The sequence below is a fragment of the Spinacia oleracea genome, chromosome 6 (assembly GCF_020520425.1).
Source record: "Spinacia oleracea cultivar Varoflay chromosome 6, BTI_SOV_V1, whole genome shotgun sequence".
NCBI classification, from domain to species: Eukaryota; Viridiplantae; Streptophyta; class Magnoliopsida; order Caryophyllales; family Amaranthaceae; genus Spinacia; species Spinacia oleracea.
The window spans coordinates 141,432,791-141,448,853 of NC_079492.1; the positions used below are offsets into that span (position 1 = coordinate 141,432,791).

The following is a 16,063-nucleotide window of genomic DNA, read 5'->3' on the forward strand; positions in this document are numbered from 1 at the left end:
CATAATCATGTCGAGTTTTGTTACATTTGTTTCAATTTATTTTCCAAATTATCAACTTTTATAGTTTTTTTTTCCTTATTGGTAATTAATTAATTAATTATAAGATATAAATGTTTGAATCATGCATTGAAAAAGGTGCCTAAAATAATTGGGTCAACTGTAGTAATAACAACAATAAGATAATGTTTCACATCACTTTAGTTTTACATTAACATTTCACAGCAGTGTACCAGATCTCAGCTTTCTAGCTTATGGTCTAAGAAGAGCTTGCTAGCTTGCATGTGTTCAAGGCAAGTTTCATCAAAGGAGAAGCGTGCTCTAGCTCCAAGATACTGTAGACTAGACTTGAGCAGGTTCTTCATGACATCCATTTTCTCCTGAATGACAATGAATAATTACAGCAAGTTAAATACTTTGTGGTTGATAAGCAAAGAAAGCCAACTGAATCAAATTCAAAATTGTGATCTATGGATGAACTTGTAATTAAATTTCTTTCCCCTTAAAACCCGTATAACTACAAGAGATGCATCAGCAAATCAAATAACAGCATAACAAGTTCATTATCACGGTAGTTTCAACTGTGTTTTCTCAATCTCAGTGCAACTACATCAAACATCATCATATCTGACCTGTATCCCTTGAACTCTCCCCTAAAATTCAAAGAAACTGAATTTTTGTCCGCTAACAAGGAAAGTTTAGTGTAGGAATTTACTGTGTGCTGTGAGGTCGGAATGAGAATGAGAATGAGAATGATCAATGCTCAGAGCAGTCACTTGACTACTAAAACTAATCATGACAGGGAAACCTTCAATATATTATAGTTGTTGCCAAAAAACTTGGCCTGCTATTCAATAACACTCAATATTAACATAAACTGAGTTTTACGCTGGGCCAGCAGAAAGGGTAGAGATGAGAGCAGAGAAGCAGCAATTGAAAAACAAAAAATTCAACTTCAGGTAACTGACAAAATTTCACGCTATGTTTCAATCTAAGACCCAATAAGTTTGGGTGTTGAGAAAGCAAAATGGAGACCATAAACATAAAACTAAGAAACGAGAGACGATAAGACTGTCTACTGCAAGTAAGAAATTTTGTTTCATTTAAAAGTCCTGTTGATTTTTGAGGTGCAAATCGTGCAATCCATGGTGTAAGTTAATACTGTCTGTCTGTGGATCAGGCTGAATGACTTTGGGAGTTGCTACAAGCATCAAGTGTTGATAGGTCCAGAGATGGAAGTGAGCTGTGACCGCTAAGTGCTTAATTAAAGTTCAAAAAACTCAGCTATGTATAATCCTACAAGAAAGTATGACGAAATTAGTTGCCCTAAGAAACTAAAACTAAAAGAATATTGGACAAATATGAAATAACAACCACACATGAACCTGATATCATCCATGCAGTGTTTCTCCATGAAGAGGATACTATCAAAAAAACTGATGATGATGAGTGATTTCCACCAGAAAGAAATGAAACAGTGAAGGATAACTAGATTGCTGCGCACCATGCACAATCTGTTTCAAGTTGCTCTTTTCCATGATTCAGTTACTTGTATATAGTGAACATGTATTCCAATTAATATCATAAATTTGTTATAAGACTGTTTAAATACATTCATAAGCTGCTAATAAGAGTTTTCTTTAAAGATTCGAGCAAACCTTCAAAGAGCATACTTTAGAGTAGTTTAGAAGAAGAATTGATGAAAGGTATAGAGCATTTACAAAGAAGTGACTGGTGAGTCAGTGACCCCACATTTCGATTAGCACATTATCAGAGAAGTACCCTGTTTTGAGAAAATAGCTGAAAAGTCAAATTTCCATGAAAATTTATGGACCGTCTGCACTTCCTACATTCACTCCCGGGAATTGAAACGATCAAACAATTGCAGCGCATTGCCCCATTCAACCCCCAATAGACTTGAAAGAAAAAGAAGAACAAAAAAAGAAGAGAAAAACACCTAAAGTCCTAAACTCATCTTCTCATCCTCGTCAATATTTTATCAACATATGTACCACCACGACTTTTTCATTTATTGCTAAACACTTCAGTGTCATCCACTAGTCACCAGAGTTCTCCTCACCACCTCACATACAGCTATCACAGCCACTACTGTTCACCATATCCTGCATGGATGGCGGCCACAATGCATTACTGGAAGCAGAATTGACAGTTAAGGTTCTGGATCTAGAATCTTATAGGTCAAATTCAACTGTGCTTAACAAACATTGAACGATTGAAGCAAAGCTAAGATACTACTCTCTTCTCCTTCTGCTGTTCTTTGGCAGAGAGTATGGCACTTTCAAATCGCCTAAATATCATGGTAGATGTTTAAAAGAGCAACCCTCCGTACCATGGTGAGCAGATCAGAAAACTTTGGAAGGTTCAAGTGAAAGACAGAGAGGGAAAGGGGTTAGGTATCTGATATGGAGGAAACTTGAGTGGTGATGAAAATGAGTTATTTGGGCAGCAGTAGCAGACAAGAAAGAAAAGTAATAGTCAGACATGGACTTCCCAGTGCCTTTTTTTGTTGTTGCTGGCGACTGGTGACAGTAGCATTGTAGGGGTGATGTTGGCAAGACTTTGAGGTGGTGGTGGCGGCTTAGTGGAGGCCCCCAGGAAGCCAGCATATGCTGAAGGAAGAAGTTAGAGAAAGGTGTATTCTTGTCCAACAAACATTATTTTAAACATCAGTTTTAAGTAAAAAGCCTAGAATACACCCATTACTGTGATATCAAAAAAACTGTGACTAATTTAGTTTAACAAAATAAAATCTTACACTAACTGCGAAAAGTGCAAATCACTAAACTTTTCATTTTCCTCACAAATCATGATACCTTGGGGAAAATATAATAAAACCACAATTAAGATTCAACAGGTCAGGTTTGAGAAGAAAATTGAAGGGGCCATGTGTACTCAGGGTCTCAGGCTCAGGCCACTTGCAAGACGGATTATTTCAGTTTCTTACAGTTTTTTACTTTTTAAGCAAGCCTGATGGATCAATAGCACCTTGTTGTTCCTTGACTTCTACTCCAGGTTGCACCGAATTGGGGACAGGGACAAAAACTGGTACAGGGTTGGGGACGAAAAAATGGCAAATCTGAAAATTATAAAACGGTAGGCACCCTATTAAATGAAGTACACGATCATCCTAGTACCGGACATATCGGGACATAAGGAATGGCCGTATAGGGGATGGCTATCAAGTGAAGTACATGTGGGATCAATGTAAATCATATAACTCCCTCTGGCTCACTATGTTTGTCTACGTTGACTTTTGGGTTCATACGTACAGGCCCGGCCCTGAGGGGTGATTTGAGGGGCGACTGCCCTGACCCCCGCAAGGGAAGGACTGCAAATCCTCAACGCAAGACACCAAATTGTTTTCTATAGAAAAATCTGCACACGATATTCAAAACATATTGTTGCTCAGTTGGTTTATGTGAGATTACAATGGACAACGTGCCCGACTGCCCGTGTTCGATTCCCGCCCACATAATATCAAGTTTCCTTTATTATGATGACTTGTTTTCAGTTGTTTTATACGGAGTATTCATTTATCTTTTGTTCATTTTTATAATCTTTCTTCTTAGCAGTTCATTAGTAGTACGATGTGTTGTTCTTAATTGAATAACCTTTCTTTTTTTTGTTGATAAGCAGAATGGTTTTTCCTTTTAATTTTTAGGTGGTTTTCTTTGTCTCTTTAAATCGCTAACACAATTGCTTCTTGATATTGAGTGTATCTTATAATAATGGAGAAATAAATTTAGATAATTTTGTTTCTATTCTCATAAATGTTTTGGTTTACACTCTATTTAAAACTGTAAAACGTATTTGAGCCGTAAAAAACAGGGAAATGTAACATCTATATAAGGGGCCCTGTTCTTATGTTTCGCCCGGAGCCCATAAAAAGTCAGGTCCGGGCCTACATATGAAAAAAAAAAAAATTACCCTAATATTTTCTTTTAGAATAAAAGGAATGCGTTATACTTAAAACCTGAAACAACTAGTAATAAAGTAAAATAATAGAAGAAGTTTTGGTCAAACATATATATCTTGGAAATCATGAAAAGTCCACTGAGGTAGAGTGGGATGGAGGGATAATTTGCTTATACCAAATTACCAATATATAAAAACACCAAACGAATGAAAAATGGTCAACATCCCTAACCTAATGGTTCAAGTCTAACTTATCAGTTATCAACTTCGGACACTTTGATTCAATCACTTTGTTGTTGCAGGAATAAATCATATTTAGATTCCTCTATATTCGGGTTAATATTCAAATCGGGTAATTTATGCCAGCGCTGAGTATATCAAGAATACTTACCATGCATGTTTTTGATGAAATTGTCCAACTCTGAGTAACAATATGTTCTCTGGACAAAAGGAGATGGTAGCTGATACACAAAAAATGAAAAATGGCGCCGGTCGGGATCGTTGTTTGGCTTTGAAGTCTCAATCATTTTTATGTGCTCTCCCCTGTCAAAACACGGATCAGCGTTTTGACCAGCAATAGTCAAACCACAGTCCCAAGCTGCACTTAATACCTGTTAAAGCAGAGTGCACCTCAGAGTCTTGGATTACTTGAATAACAGAAAGTGGAATAAACTAAGATTGTATATCGCTAAAAGGTGCTTATGGAAATCACAGTAATGCACCAGGACACCAGATATTTGGCTTGCCCACTTAATTTCCAGTGAAGAAAATAATATTATCACCTGCCAACTCAAACTTTCAGGATCAGAAAATGACTCATCATTTTCCCGACAATGAATACGTGATCTCGGACAAACATACTTCACTGCCACAGAATGCTTTTTGAAAACTTCAAAAACAGGAGAGTATCCATCCCGATTTGTGGGATTATAGTACCCTGCGGTAAGCTCTGCTGCATGGCTTGGGGTCTTGTACCACCAATAGACTGCTGGAATCTGCAAAAGGATTGCCAATACATCAAGTTATTCCTTCACTTACGGGTTTTCTCTGAAGTCTGAACTCGTACTTTGGAGTCAAACATTGCTATTTCTCCAGCAAAAAATTATGAATCAAGATAAAGGCTGTGCATGTCCAATGTCAACATTCAAAAGGCTCTGGAACAATTTCATTTTTTCATAGATTGGGGGAGGACTAGAAAAAAATTGGAAGTATATTTTTTTTGGAGTAATTTCATTAAATCAATCAAGCACAATCTCCATACATCCAGAATACTTGAGGGGGACAAAACCTTCTGAGAAGGACACCTCCTAACTCAAGCCTCATAAATACAACATAGCCAACCAGGCCTAACAAACCCAAACCGAACAAAAGTACCAGAAAACTAAAACACTCACTTACAAAGACTCAAACAATTCCTTGCCATGCTGAGAGACTTCCTTACTCATTATACTTCTTATTCTAGATCTCACAACCCCTGAACCCTTTTAGCTACAGTATTACCAGCCACCTTAAACTCCCATAAAACTTCATTCCTAACACACAAAATCACATAACTGAGACAGCTACTACCGAAGTAGCTACCTGTTTCCATAACTGAGACCTTTTAGTTCTCTTGTTTGTCCATCAAAGGGTAACAAACAAGGCAGTGGTATCAGCTCTAATCTGTAACCAACCGTTAATTGTTGAATTAATTGCGTACTGTATTCACATAACTTTTTTGTTTCATAAATTGACAAGAAAGACAGGAAAAATAATTACTGTCAAAGAGAAGGGCAATGCACTCAACAAAATGACAGGAAAAAAAGAACAAAAAGAAAAGAACAAATCATCAGCATCGTGTCATAGTAACAGTAATCAGCCCCTGTTGTGGACGTTTAAATACTATGGACAGGGGTTTTCTAAAAACCACACGGAACACTTGTAGTGCCAGCCACCTTACAATGGGTAACCTTTTGTTAACATTTTCACTAGTGCAGGTTTGATTGTACTTATTAAACATAATTAACTCTCCATGACTTTTAATCAGAACCTGCTTGGATACTACAATCCTTGATCCCGCACACAATGTTCTCCTATCCTCAATGGCAATAATGCCTTCCATGAAGTCCAGGTCCCTTTGTGGTTTCTGCATGATACTGGCCTCGAAAGCTCAATCAAAAGCCCATCATCCTCTATGTAAATAACAAGTGAAACATCACCTGAGTTGTCTGCTCCTATATGTGTAGCTGCTACGTTGCTGAAACTAAGTGGGACAGATTATTATGCCCACCAATTCTAGAAAAAGCATGGGGTCTATGACTCTATTCTTGACCTCAGGAACAAATTTAACATCCAGTAGCGATTGAGCAAGAGAAGGACAGTCCAATCTTTTAAAAGTTGATTCATGACTCAGTTGAACGAGTCCCAAAGGATATCTGCCATTCAAAAAAAAAAAACTATTAAAGTGAAGAATAACTGGGCGCTCTGGGCCAGCATCTATCCAACTGAACTGTGGAATCCTTACAAAGCTGTTTTGCCCTTCCTAAATACTTTGACAGATCAACCATACTAGAAAATAAACCACAATCACACCTTCCATGGTCAGCTAGCCCCTTCTGCCTCCTTGATAACATGTTCCTGTCATCCCCAAAAGCTCCATTTCCCAGAATTCCAAACAATTGACAATCGCAATTCAGAATACCTCCTTTATCACCACAGAATCCATTACATTTGCACCATTTACAGGCTCAAGACTCTGCAAAATGATGCTGCATGGAATTCAGCCTGTAAGGCTATACTTCTCTGGTCAGTGGAGCATTAGGGATCTTCCATGGCTTCAATAGTTGAACTCTTTTGACTACAAGGATGTATCAGATCTGAGATTTTCTTGTGCCCATAACCATTGTCATCATCCACTGGCTTGGAGATAACTAAGCATTACAGGTTTTCAACATGCCGTCCTTTGTTGTTACACAATCATATCCTAGCCTAAAATTGAAAGATCTCTTCCACTCAACGCATTTCAACATTCCACCCAATAAGTCCCACCTGTTTTATAAGGGCAAGTAGGCCCACCTTTTGTGAAAATAGAAATTCTTATCTCTTCAGCCATCCATAATTTTAAAAATAAAATCCCAAGAGAACCAAGATTCAAGGAATCTTCCTCTTAAAGATTCAAGGACATTCAGTAACACACAAGAATCCATGGACCAAGAGGTAAAGAATACTCAAAACATCTACACATCATCTAACAATCACGATACAGGCCAGGGACTAAACCAAGGAGAGAGAAAGAGAGATATAGTGTTTAATTGGTCAACATTACTTTGTTAATTATATGGACATGGTGGTTGTAACATGTTAATCCAGTTTGTAACCTCAAACTTTCACTTAGTATACAATCTACAAGAAAGCCAATCTGCTTCCAACAAAAATCTCCACACCTTATCATGAAGCTAATTTTCTGAGTTAGCAATTGCATCCAAAATATCCGGATGCAAGGAAAAAAATCAATTAGGATAGTACAACTTTAAAGTGACGTGAAACAGAAGAAATGCAAGTGCTCTCCAGCAACTACAATGAAGGCCACAAGCATGAAGTATTTGAGAACAGCACGGGTTTAGTCAACTACAGAGTACGGAGTATTAACAAATCTGAAGTCAATTAGAGAAGCTTGAAAGGGGCAAAAAATTAACAGGTAAACAATAGCTACTGAACTTATTATGAACGCGACATACAAAAGGTACCTTAACAATTATCTGTGTTTCCTCAAATGCAAGACTTGCCAGCGATAATACATTGTCAGCATGGTCTATCAACATCTGTGCATACCAGTGCAGGAAAAAGCGCCCAAAGTAGCTTTCGTAGTCACCTTTTTCACAGAAAAATCCAGTTTCAGGTGGCCTTGAATTATAATGCCCTGCATTATCAGGGCCCCTTGCCCAAAAGGAGTGTCCACGCAATTTTGCAGCCTTCCTTAAATTCTGTTGTAAGTATCTGTCATAACACTGAATAAATTAAAATAGTCACATATCCAGGTTGATTTCAGAAGAAGTGCAACAGAGACAGGCATATTTAAGAAAATTAAGGCAGGATATATCATAACTTAAATGTATTGTGTCAAAACATTGCACATTAGAAGCTAGACAAGTTCATAACCTTTTACAGGTGTAGGGAATAGATGAGATGGTAGCTTCACGATAGAAAAACGGGGGACATCATTCTTCTACGTTACCATCTTCAGGGAAGTATACACTATACAGGCAAGCGAAATTTGTCTGGCACCTACTTCATGTTCTGAACATTTGATACATTAATTGTGCTATTATGTCTTATCCTCATTTAAAATGGCTTAAATCCTTGGGGGATTGAAATCTTGAAGATAATTACTTCAGTTTGCTTAAATAAAGGAAACCCGCTGACAAGGACGATATGATCTAACAGGGACAGAATGAAGCAAACCTGTCGTACAAGATCTTTCAGAAAGGATAATCATGCACTGGCACTCTGGCAGTGACTGAAGTAGTAGCAGATGATATGACAAAACCAACCCCATTAACGACCTAGGAAAACTAACAGATCTCGTATACGGTGTGTTTGGATAACAAAATAGAAGGGAATGGAAGGGAAAGGAAGGGAAAGAGGAGGAAGGGGAGGGGAAAGAATGGGATGGGGAAGGTGAGCTCCACTTTCCCTCTAAATCTCTCCAATTTTGGAGGGATAATATTTATTAAATAGGAAAGGAAAACTGATCCCTCCCTTTCCTTCCGTCGACCTTTTATCCAGACAAGGGAGCTTGTTCCCCTCCCTTTACCTTCCCTCCCTTTCTCTCCGCTTTTGTTTATCCAAACATAGTGATAATCTTTCTTTAAAGGGGACAAATATTCGGAAAATGATAAATCAGGAAGAATTCACTTCTTCCAAGGAAATCAACTTTGAAAAAATGTGGATTTCCTTGGATTTATCACCTCCCCAGATATTCCTGTGGCTGTGGGGCCATCATAAAAAACTTTTTTCCAGCATGAAAATTTGTCACTTCCGACTTCTATTTTAGAGAGTATAATATAAAGAAAAATTCACCACTTCAAGTATCAAATTTATCTCATGACAGTGCACAGTTCACCTTTGTGAGACACACATCACACGCCATTAGTTCACTATGAAGAGATGCATAAAGTCATTCGTACTCCAGAATAGACCTCATTGGTTATTTGAGCTAAGTGCTCCAAGTACTTAACTTTCAGTAAATACAGGCCACAGTTCACCTTCAAATGTCTCCCTAACTTTAAAGGTCATCAAACACACAAATAAATAACCACGGAACTAAAAGTCTCGTTTACTGAGGCATCAAGCAGGCACACTTAAAATAGAGAGCTTTCCACCATAGTCAAGTTGCATCAGTCAGAAACTAAAGATATGCATATAGGGCAGAGTCAGCATCAACAAATACATACCTGAAACTCACCAATACCAGGATATCTCCATCCCAACCTTTCTGGGAAAGAAGGAAACTTTAGTTCCCCGGATGCTCCAAGGCCAATTTCAACAGCAGTGATAAGATCATCAGCAAAAATATCATCAAACTCTGAACGGAAGCTTCTCATGAGATCAAAGTAAACCTGCAGTTTGTTTCAGAATGCTATTGCCAGGTAAGTTACAAAATGTTCTGCTTTCTTATCAAAACAAACACAAATAAGTACAAGATGATTACCTCTATACCAGTTCTTCCTCTTAAAACTCGTTCCTTGTCAATACCCCATGATATACACTCAGTATTTCTCCGTCCTTCACGATCCGTGAAGAATATGTCTTGGTTATCTTTCCCAATCTCCAGAACCCAATGGGGGAGTGAGATGAATACATTACCAGAATCACTTCCTCCATACTCATGAAATGCCAACACAACCTTCAGAAATTTCATGAATTTGTAGCTATAGGTTAGAGTTAGATGGCTTCTAAAAATTCTATCCCTGCTACTCCTGCTAGAATAACAAAATGAGCATCACTTTCAAAGTAAGGTTGAGCTTAGAAGTGAAGGTGGTAGTTATTTGAAATCTGAAATAAAGAGCTCAAGCATCATGCTAATAGCCTACCATTACCCTTACCCTGTTCACCTAAGGACATCGAGAGGACAAAGGGGAACTGAATCTTACCCCTTCAGATAGAAGGAAGAATTTAGCAACATGACTATCCCCTGGCGTTGCAACCCCAGGAGCACAAAGTGTAGCAGTGTAACCCCAAGTCTAATTAAGTAATTTTATTAGTCAGCCGTGTTTTCTTCTCATTTGTTTGTTCTCTCATCAAAGAGAGTGCAAGCAGCAGACTAAGTGTGAAGGGGAAATGGGACATAATATGAATAAATAACACGCAGCACACGGCAAAATTCCTATAGGCGTCAAACATACATATCGTCTCTTCCAGAGGTTTGTGCATCCTGATATGCTAGAAACACCATCAGCTTATGCCCCCAATATTTCACCTATCAGATAGTAGCTACTGCAATGCTTCTTCTCCTATTCCTACTTAGATAACTACAACTTTACTTTTCACAAAAAGTGAAGCAAAATTAACAGCACTACTCCTATATAACTTTTCCTTTGTTGTACTGTTGTAGATATTTATCATTGTAAATTGAGGAATTAGTATAAATAAGACAAGGGTCAGATTGTAAAAATAACATAATGAAGATGAAAAAAACACAACGTAAACTGCAACTACCTGAACTTTCAGCTGAAATTCTCTGATGATCATGAATAATTCCCTATATCCCAACCACGTATACTTCTGCGGACTCCATCCTTCAACAATTCCCCACCAACAGTCTACAACGACACCATCCACATTCAATGATTTCATATGCTTTAGCTCCTGTCTAATGCCTTCAGGATCAACAAGCTGGCAGTAACTGTTGATGATGCCACTCTAGCATAGTTAAGCCCACAGATTAAAAGAATTTGTTACATTAGGTAACCAGATAAACATGGAGAGCTTAATCAAAGAAAGAACAAGCGTTCAAAGTAAAGCAATTTCAGCTATTGAATGGCCAAATACATAATATCATAAGCAAGAGTATTCGAACAGATGAAACTGAACAAAATAGATAGAACATGGAACAATTAAATCAAGGGACACAACAAGAAATGTATGGATAAGCAATAAATGCAACAAAAAGGGGTGGGGCGACTGTTACTTACTGAAAGCTTAATATACACAGGAACATGTGGGGTTCCAGAGTAATCATTCTCACACAAGTTTGATTGAACGTGTTGTATTAACTGAAGCACAAAAACCACAATATCAGAAACAGAAAACGCAAGGCTTCCTCCTACGAGAAAAGCAAATTCATCAAAACATAAGCATCGTGAAAGGTAGTGTGATACCTGATGTGCCTCCAATGATTCAGGTGAGTCAATATTGCTGGTACTAGTATTTTTCTCATTTTTTGTTTCCATCTCTGTAACGACAACAGAATCAAGAGATGCTGGTGACAAATTTTCATCAATTCCAAGAACTGTTGGCTGACAATTTAATGATGGTTTCATGGAGCAATTCTTCAAAGAACTAGCAGAAAGGGGACTATCAGATGACCTAACAGGAAGCCCTCCCTGTCAACATTATTAGTTCATCTAAATGCCACAAGTCATTTAATTCTTAGGAAAACGCATAAGGTATTCTCAGCTTCACACGGACAACAGATCTGGCAGATGTTGCCAATGAGACGACGACCCAGAAGAACAAATACTGACCCTTGCACTAAAAGACTGTCGGATTGTAACCATTTTTCGAAAACACACAAAAGAGTCTCAGATTTTCGTATAATCAAACACAAAGACAGACACGAGAATCTTCTTAAGATCTTGAAATAATCGAACATATAAACAAATGTAAATTGATAATGTTCGGGCTCCCGGAACCCATCCAAAATTCAGTTCTGAATTGCCATCAGGTAAAACTTGTCAATCAATCAACAGTAAACCCGCAATGCACACTTTCTAGTTTAAATTTGTATAAGCCAAATATATTTAACAATTTTACAACGCGAGAGGAAACAGAAGAAAAGGGAGACATAACCCAATCAATAAGAAAAGAACACATAATAAACAGAAAAGAAAAAGAAGTGGTCTTTTCTGGCCTAAACTGGACGAGGATAACAAGTGAGAAAAATGGATACAAAGTTCCAGTTAGCACTTGGGGCAACTTCCATCATTTGGGGGGTGGGGGGAATTTCTTTGGATAACAGTGGGCTTGTAGACATCCAACTTCTATTCTAACTAATAAAACATTTCAGATTCATATTTTGTTGTATCTCATACTTCATTCAACACATCTCAGAGAAATTTTAAATCCACAAATACCTAACGTATTTGATAATTGCTTTATATATTTCTTTTCCGGTGTCTAATTAAATAGAACCAAGAGTTTCATAAGTGTCACGTCCTTTGCCCTTTTCGAAGAATTGGTAAAGTAGATAGCCTTTTTACATTTGCAACCGTGTTTCTCTCTCCTTGTATACAAATTTTCCATCATTTCCTCCTCAATCTTAAGCTCTTCATCACTTTCACCACATAAAAGTCACATAAACCCCAGAAAATCTGTTATCTCCATTAAATGCTCTCTTCCAATAGTTACACTCTAAAGGTATTGCAATTGATACATCTCTATAAAAGCACTCGATGAGCAAAACTCCTAGTATGTGCTCACAACCCTTGCTAACCCTTATCCACTTGCAAACAAAGTTAACATTACACTGGTGACAAATCGGAATCGTGAAGTTCCTTCAACGACAAGTCGACAAGAGATACCACTCAACGATCACTCTTTATATCCAGATTTTCTTCAACCCTCAGCAAAGGATCACTCGAACTATTTCCGGCTTAGATGTCCTACCCTATCGGGGATCTTTCAAATCGTTTTAGTAGGTAATCATTCCTAAAAAACAAGAGGCTGTTATCATTCCTTAAAAAACATGGACACCTAAAGCTAACGGCTAACATCACCTACAGGGACTTCAGCTAGTACAACCATCAAGCAATAAATTATCCAACGAAGAGTGCACCGTTTCCAACAAAAGTGAGTTGAGATTGTTGGGCTAAGTGTGGCCCAAATTGATAAGGTTCTAGATAATTCTTCATACTAATGTGTTTTCCAGAACTCAAATGTCAGCAACATATTGCAATTTGCAAGTTCTCTAAAGCATAGTGCACTGCCATAATGCTTCTATAAATAGGAGTTGGCCATCAATTGAAAGCACATATGCACACAACTACAAGAAGCCATACACTACAAGCCTTCCTCAATATAAGCTCTCCTTGTACATCCACATTTTCTTTATACTACTGCATTATGAGGATCCTACTATGAGGAGAGTTGTACTTGTATTACTCCTCTAATGATTCTTGTACTCTTCTATACTATACAGTGGATTTACAGGTTTTGCCTTGATTTGAGGATTTTTCCCACGTTAAACTGTATGTCCATCTTTATTACTTTTCTTATCATATATTTCCTCTTTATTATTTATCCCTCCCCAAACTCTACATCTTTCCTTCCCTAACAGAGAAGGAATCACAACTCCATCACCTATTATTAACGCTGAATACCAATTAAATGTAAACGTTTCCAACTATAAGCCCCCAATATTAGCTGAATTTGAACAACCGAAGAAAATTCACAACCACCACCAACAATCAAAACCAAGAAAACAAATAGAAGTCTAGAACCCCATGAGTATATATTACTTAAGTAACAAGTTTCTATTTTTACACAATTTTACCAACAAACGAATTGAGTTATTAGCAACAAATACTCCATTGCCAACAAAAATGAAGTCCTTTTAATCCTAAGTATTTCGTTTCCAAACCAAGCTTTACACACAAAAAATGACATACCACTAATTAAGACCATAGATAAACTGATAGACATAATAACCACCACTGTCACGACCATACAACCTCAACAACTGCCGTAGAAACAATAAATGAGGAACAAAAAGAGAAACAAACCAATTGAGAGGGAGGCGGAGAAGAGCGATAAGTGGTGCCGTCAGGCTCAACCATCCATCCAGCCTCGCGCGCTAGGGCGGCGAGCACGTCGTTCATGTCCGCACGTGCTGGAAGATGGAAATTGCCGTACTGCCGGAGTCCCGCGAGCATTCGGCTAGTGATGGCTCGCCGATGCCGCTCCCGCAGCTTCGTTCGCTCCTTTTCTTTTTCCCTCTCTCTCCTCCCTTTTACATCGCCGCTTCCGGAGGAATTTCCGGCGGTGACGGCGAAACCTCGAGGCCGGCGGTTGGTTTGCGGCTGCGGTTGTGGCGGAGAAATGAGATGGTACTGGTGGGAATTTGAGTGAGAGAAATTGTTAATGTTAGGGTTAGGGCCAGGGATTGGGATTTGGAGGTTGGAATTCAGTGGATTCTGATGGATCTCATGGTGGTCGAAGGTGGCCGGAGTAGTATCTTCACCGGCGCCGTTCATTTTCTTTTAAACGTATGTGAGTCACTGCGTTTGGAATATCATAGTCTCAGAAATATGGGAAGTAGTCGAAGTACAAACAACGTCTTTTTTTTTTTTGTATCGCTATTCGACGTCCTCGTTCGCTAAAAACGCCCGCGTATTTTACATGAAAAGACATTCGTGCCCTTATATAATCTACCACCATCTCTCCACCACCATCTCCACCACCGTCTCCACCACCAGCTCACCGCTACCGTCTCCACCACCATCATCTTCACCACCCGTTCTTTAGAATTAATTTTAAAAAATCATGATATAATCTGAAAAAAATATGTTAAAATCTGTTAAAATAATCTGAAAAAAAAGTTAGAAATATAATTAATGAAAAATTAATTTTTTATTTATTATTAACATGTTTAAATAAAATGTTTCAAATAATTTTTTATTTATTCATCAACATTTAATTAAATAACACTACAAAATAATTTCAATTATTTAAACAAAAAAACAATTTTAAATATATATATTCACAAAATTAGAAAAATCAACACATAATTACCTGTAATACGAAATATATTTTTTTGCTAATTTTTTTTTTTTAAATTAGGAATGGGATGTTAAATCTTTATTTATTTTTTTTAAATACAAACTGCCGCCCAGATTTGGTAGATGGTTCCATGGTCGTGCCGCCATGGAAAAGCAGTGCCGACCATGGTTCAACCACCAAAGATCCGCGGCTCAACCATGGCCGCCTCTGCTTTTCCAAGGCGGCACAACCATGGAACCATCTACCAAATCCGGGCGGCACTGCCATTTCAAAAAATAAAAAAATGCAGAATGCTTACCATTCGAAGCCGCGGCGCAGGCGGAGGTAGGGATGGCGGGAGAATTGCCGACCTCTTTGGCGGCATCTCCGGCTACCTCTTCGTCGTTCCTCTGCGTCGTGTCTTTGTCGTTATTCTTCTTCAACTTCCCTGTTCTTTCCGCGACAGAGGAACCGGTAGGCGGGTGGAGCGGCAGCGGAAGCGGCGCAGCGGTGGCAGAGGAGCAGCGACATGGAAGGTGAAGGTGTTTGGGTGCAGAGGCAGGGGGCGGCTGCGACGGTGAAGGAGTATGGGTTCAGAGGCGGGTGCGCAACGGCGGTTTCTCCTCATCCTCGACGCCTGCAAATTTTTACGGTGGTTTAGGTGTGGTGCAGTGGTGGTTGACGGCAGGTTAAGGGTGGTGGTTTTCTAATCTGAAGGTGTTGACGGCAGGTAAATGTTAGGTTATGATACATATGACAATTCATAAATCATGCGGAAACAACCATTAAGCCAGGAATACATATTATTTACATATAATCATATAGCATAATTTAGATGCATACTCTTTGTTGCGTGCCTTCCCTAGCTGCGCCCGAACCGAACAAGAACAAGTCTTTAGGACTCCAAGTGTTGTCCCTCCGTAGATAGTCCACAGCACGTCCGGATCCGCCTTAAGATTGACCAACTAGAATCGCCCCTAAGGTACTATAAATTTTCGGCACTTTTGAGCAAGATGTGTGACTGAATTTTTCTCTCAAAACTCATTTTGAATACTTGAATAACTCGTTATAAATTGTGAACCCAGGCCACATATTTATAGGGGTATGGAAAGAGAATTGGAATCCTATTAGGATACGAATTAATTAAATTAGAATTATAATAAAACTCTTATTT

The 16,063-nt window shown here is 38.4% G+C and overlaps 1 protein-coding gene across 1 annotated transcript; it reads right to left on the bottom strand.

Annotated features, from left to right (window-relative positions):
* Positions 1 to 97: 97 nt before the first annotated feature.
* Positions 98 to 14,448, bottom strand: LOC110797768 (beta-amylase 8). Its single transcript, XM_022002884.2, has 10 exons — positions 13,914 to 14,448; positions 11,292 to 11,516; positions 11,106 to 11,186; positions 10,630 to 10,833; positions 9,623 to 9,817; positions 9,366 to 9,530; positions 7,659 to 7,919; positions 4,716 to 4,928; positions 4,325 to 4,544; positions 98 to 377 (listed from the first exon to the last, which is right to left on the bottom strand). The coding sequence occupies exons 1-10, from the start codon at positions 14,382 to 14,384 to the stop codon at positions 340 to 342; spliced, it is 2,073 nt and encodes a 690-aa protein (XP_021858576.1). The 5' UTR covers positions 14,385 to 14,448; the 3' UTR covers positions 98 to 339.
* Between the last annotated feature and the right edge of the window lie 1,615 nt (positions 14,449 to 16,063).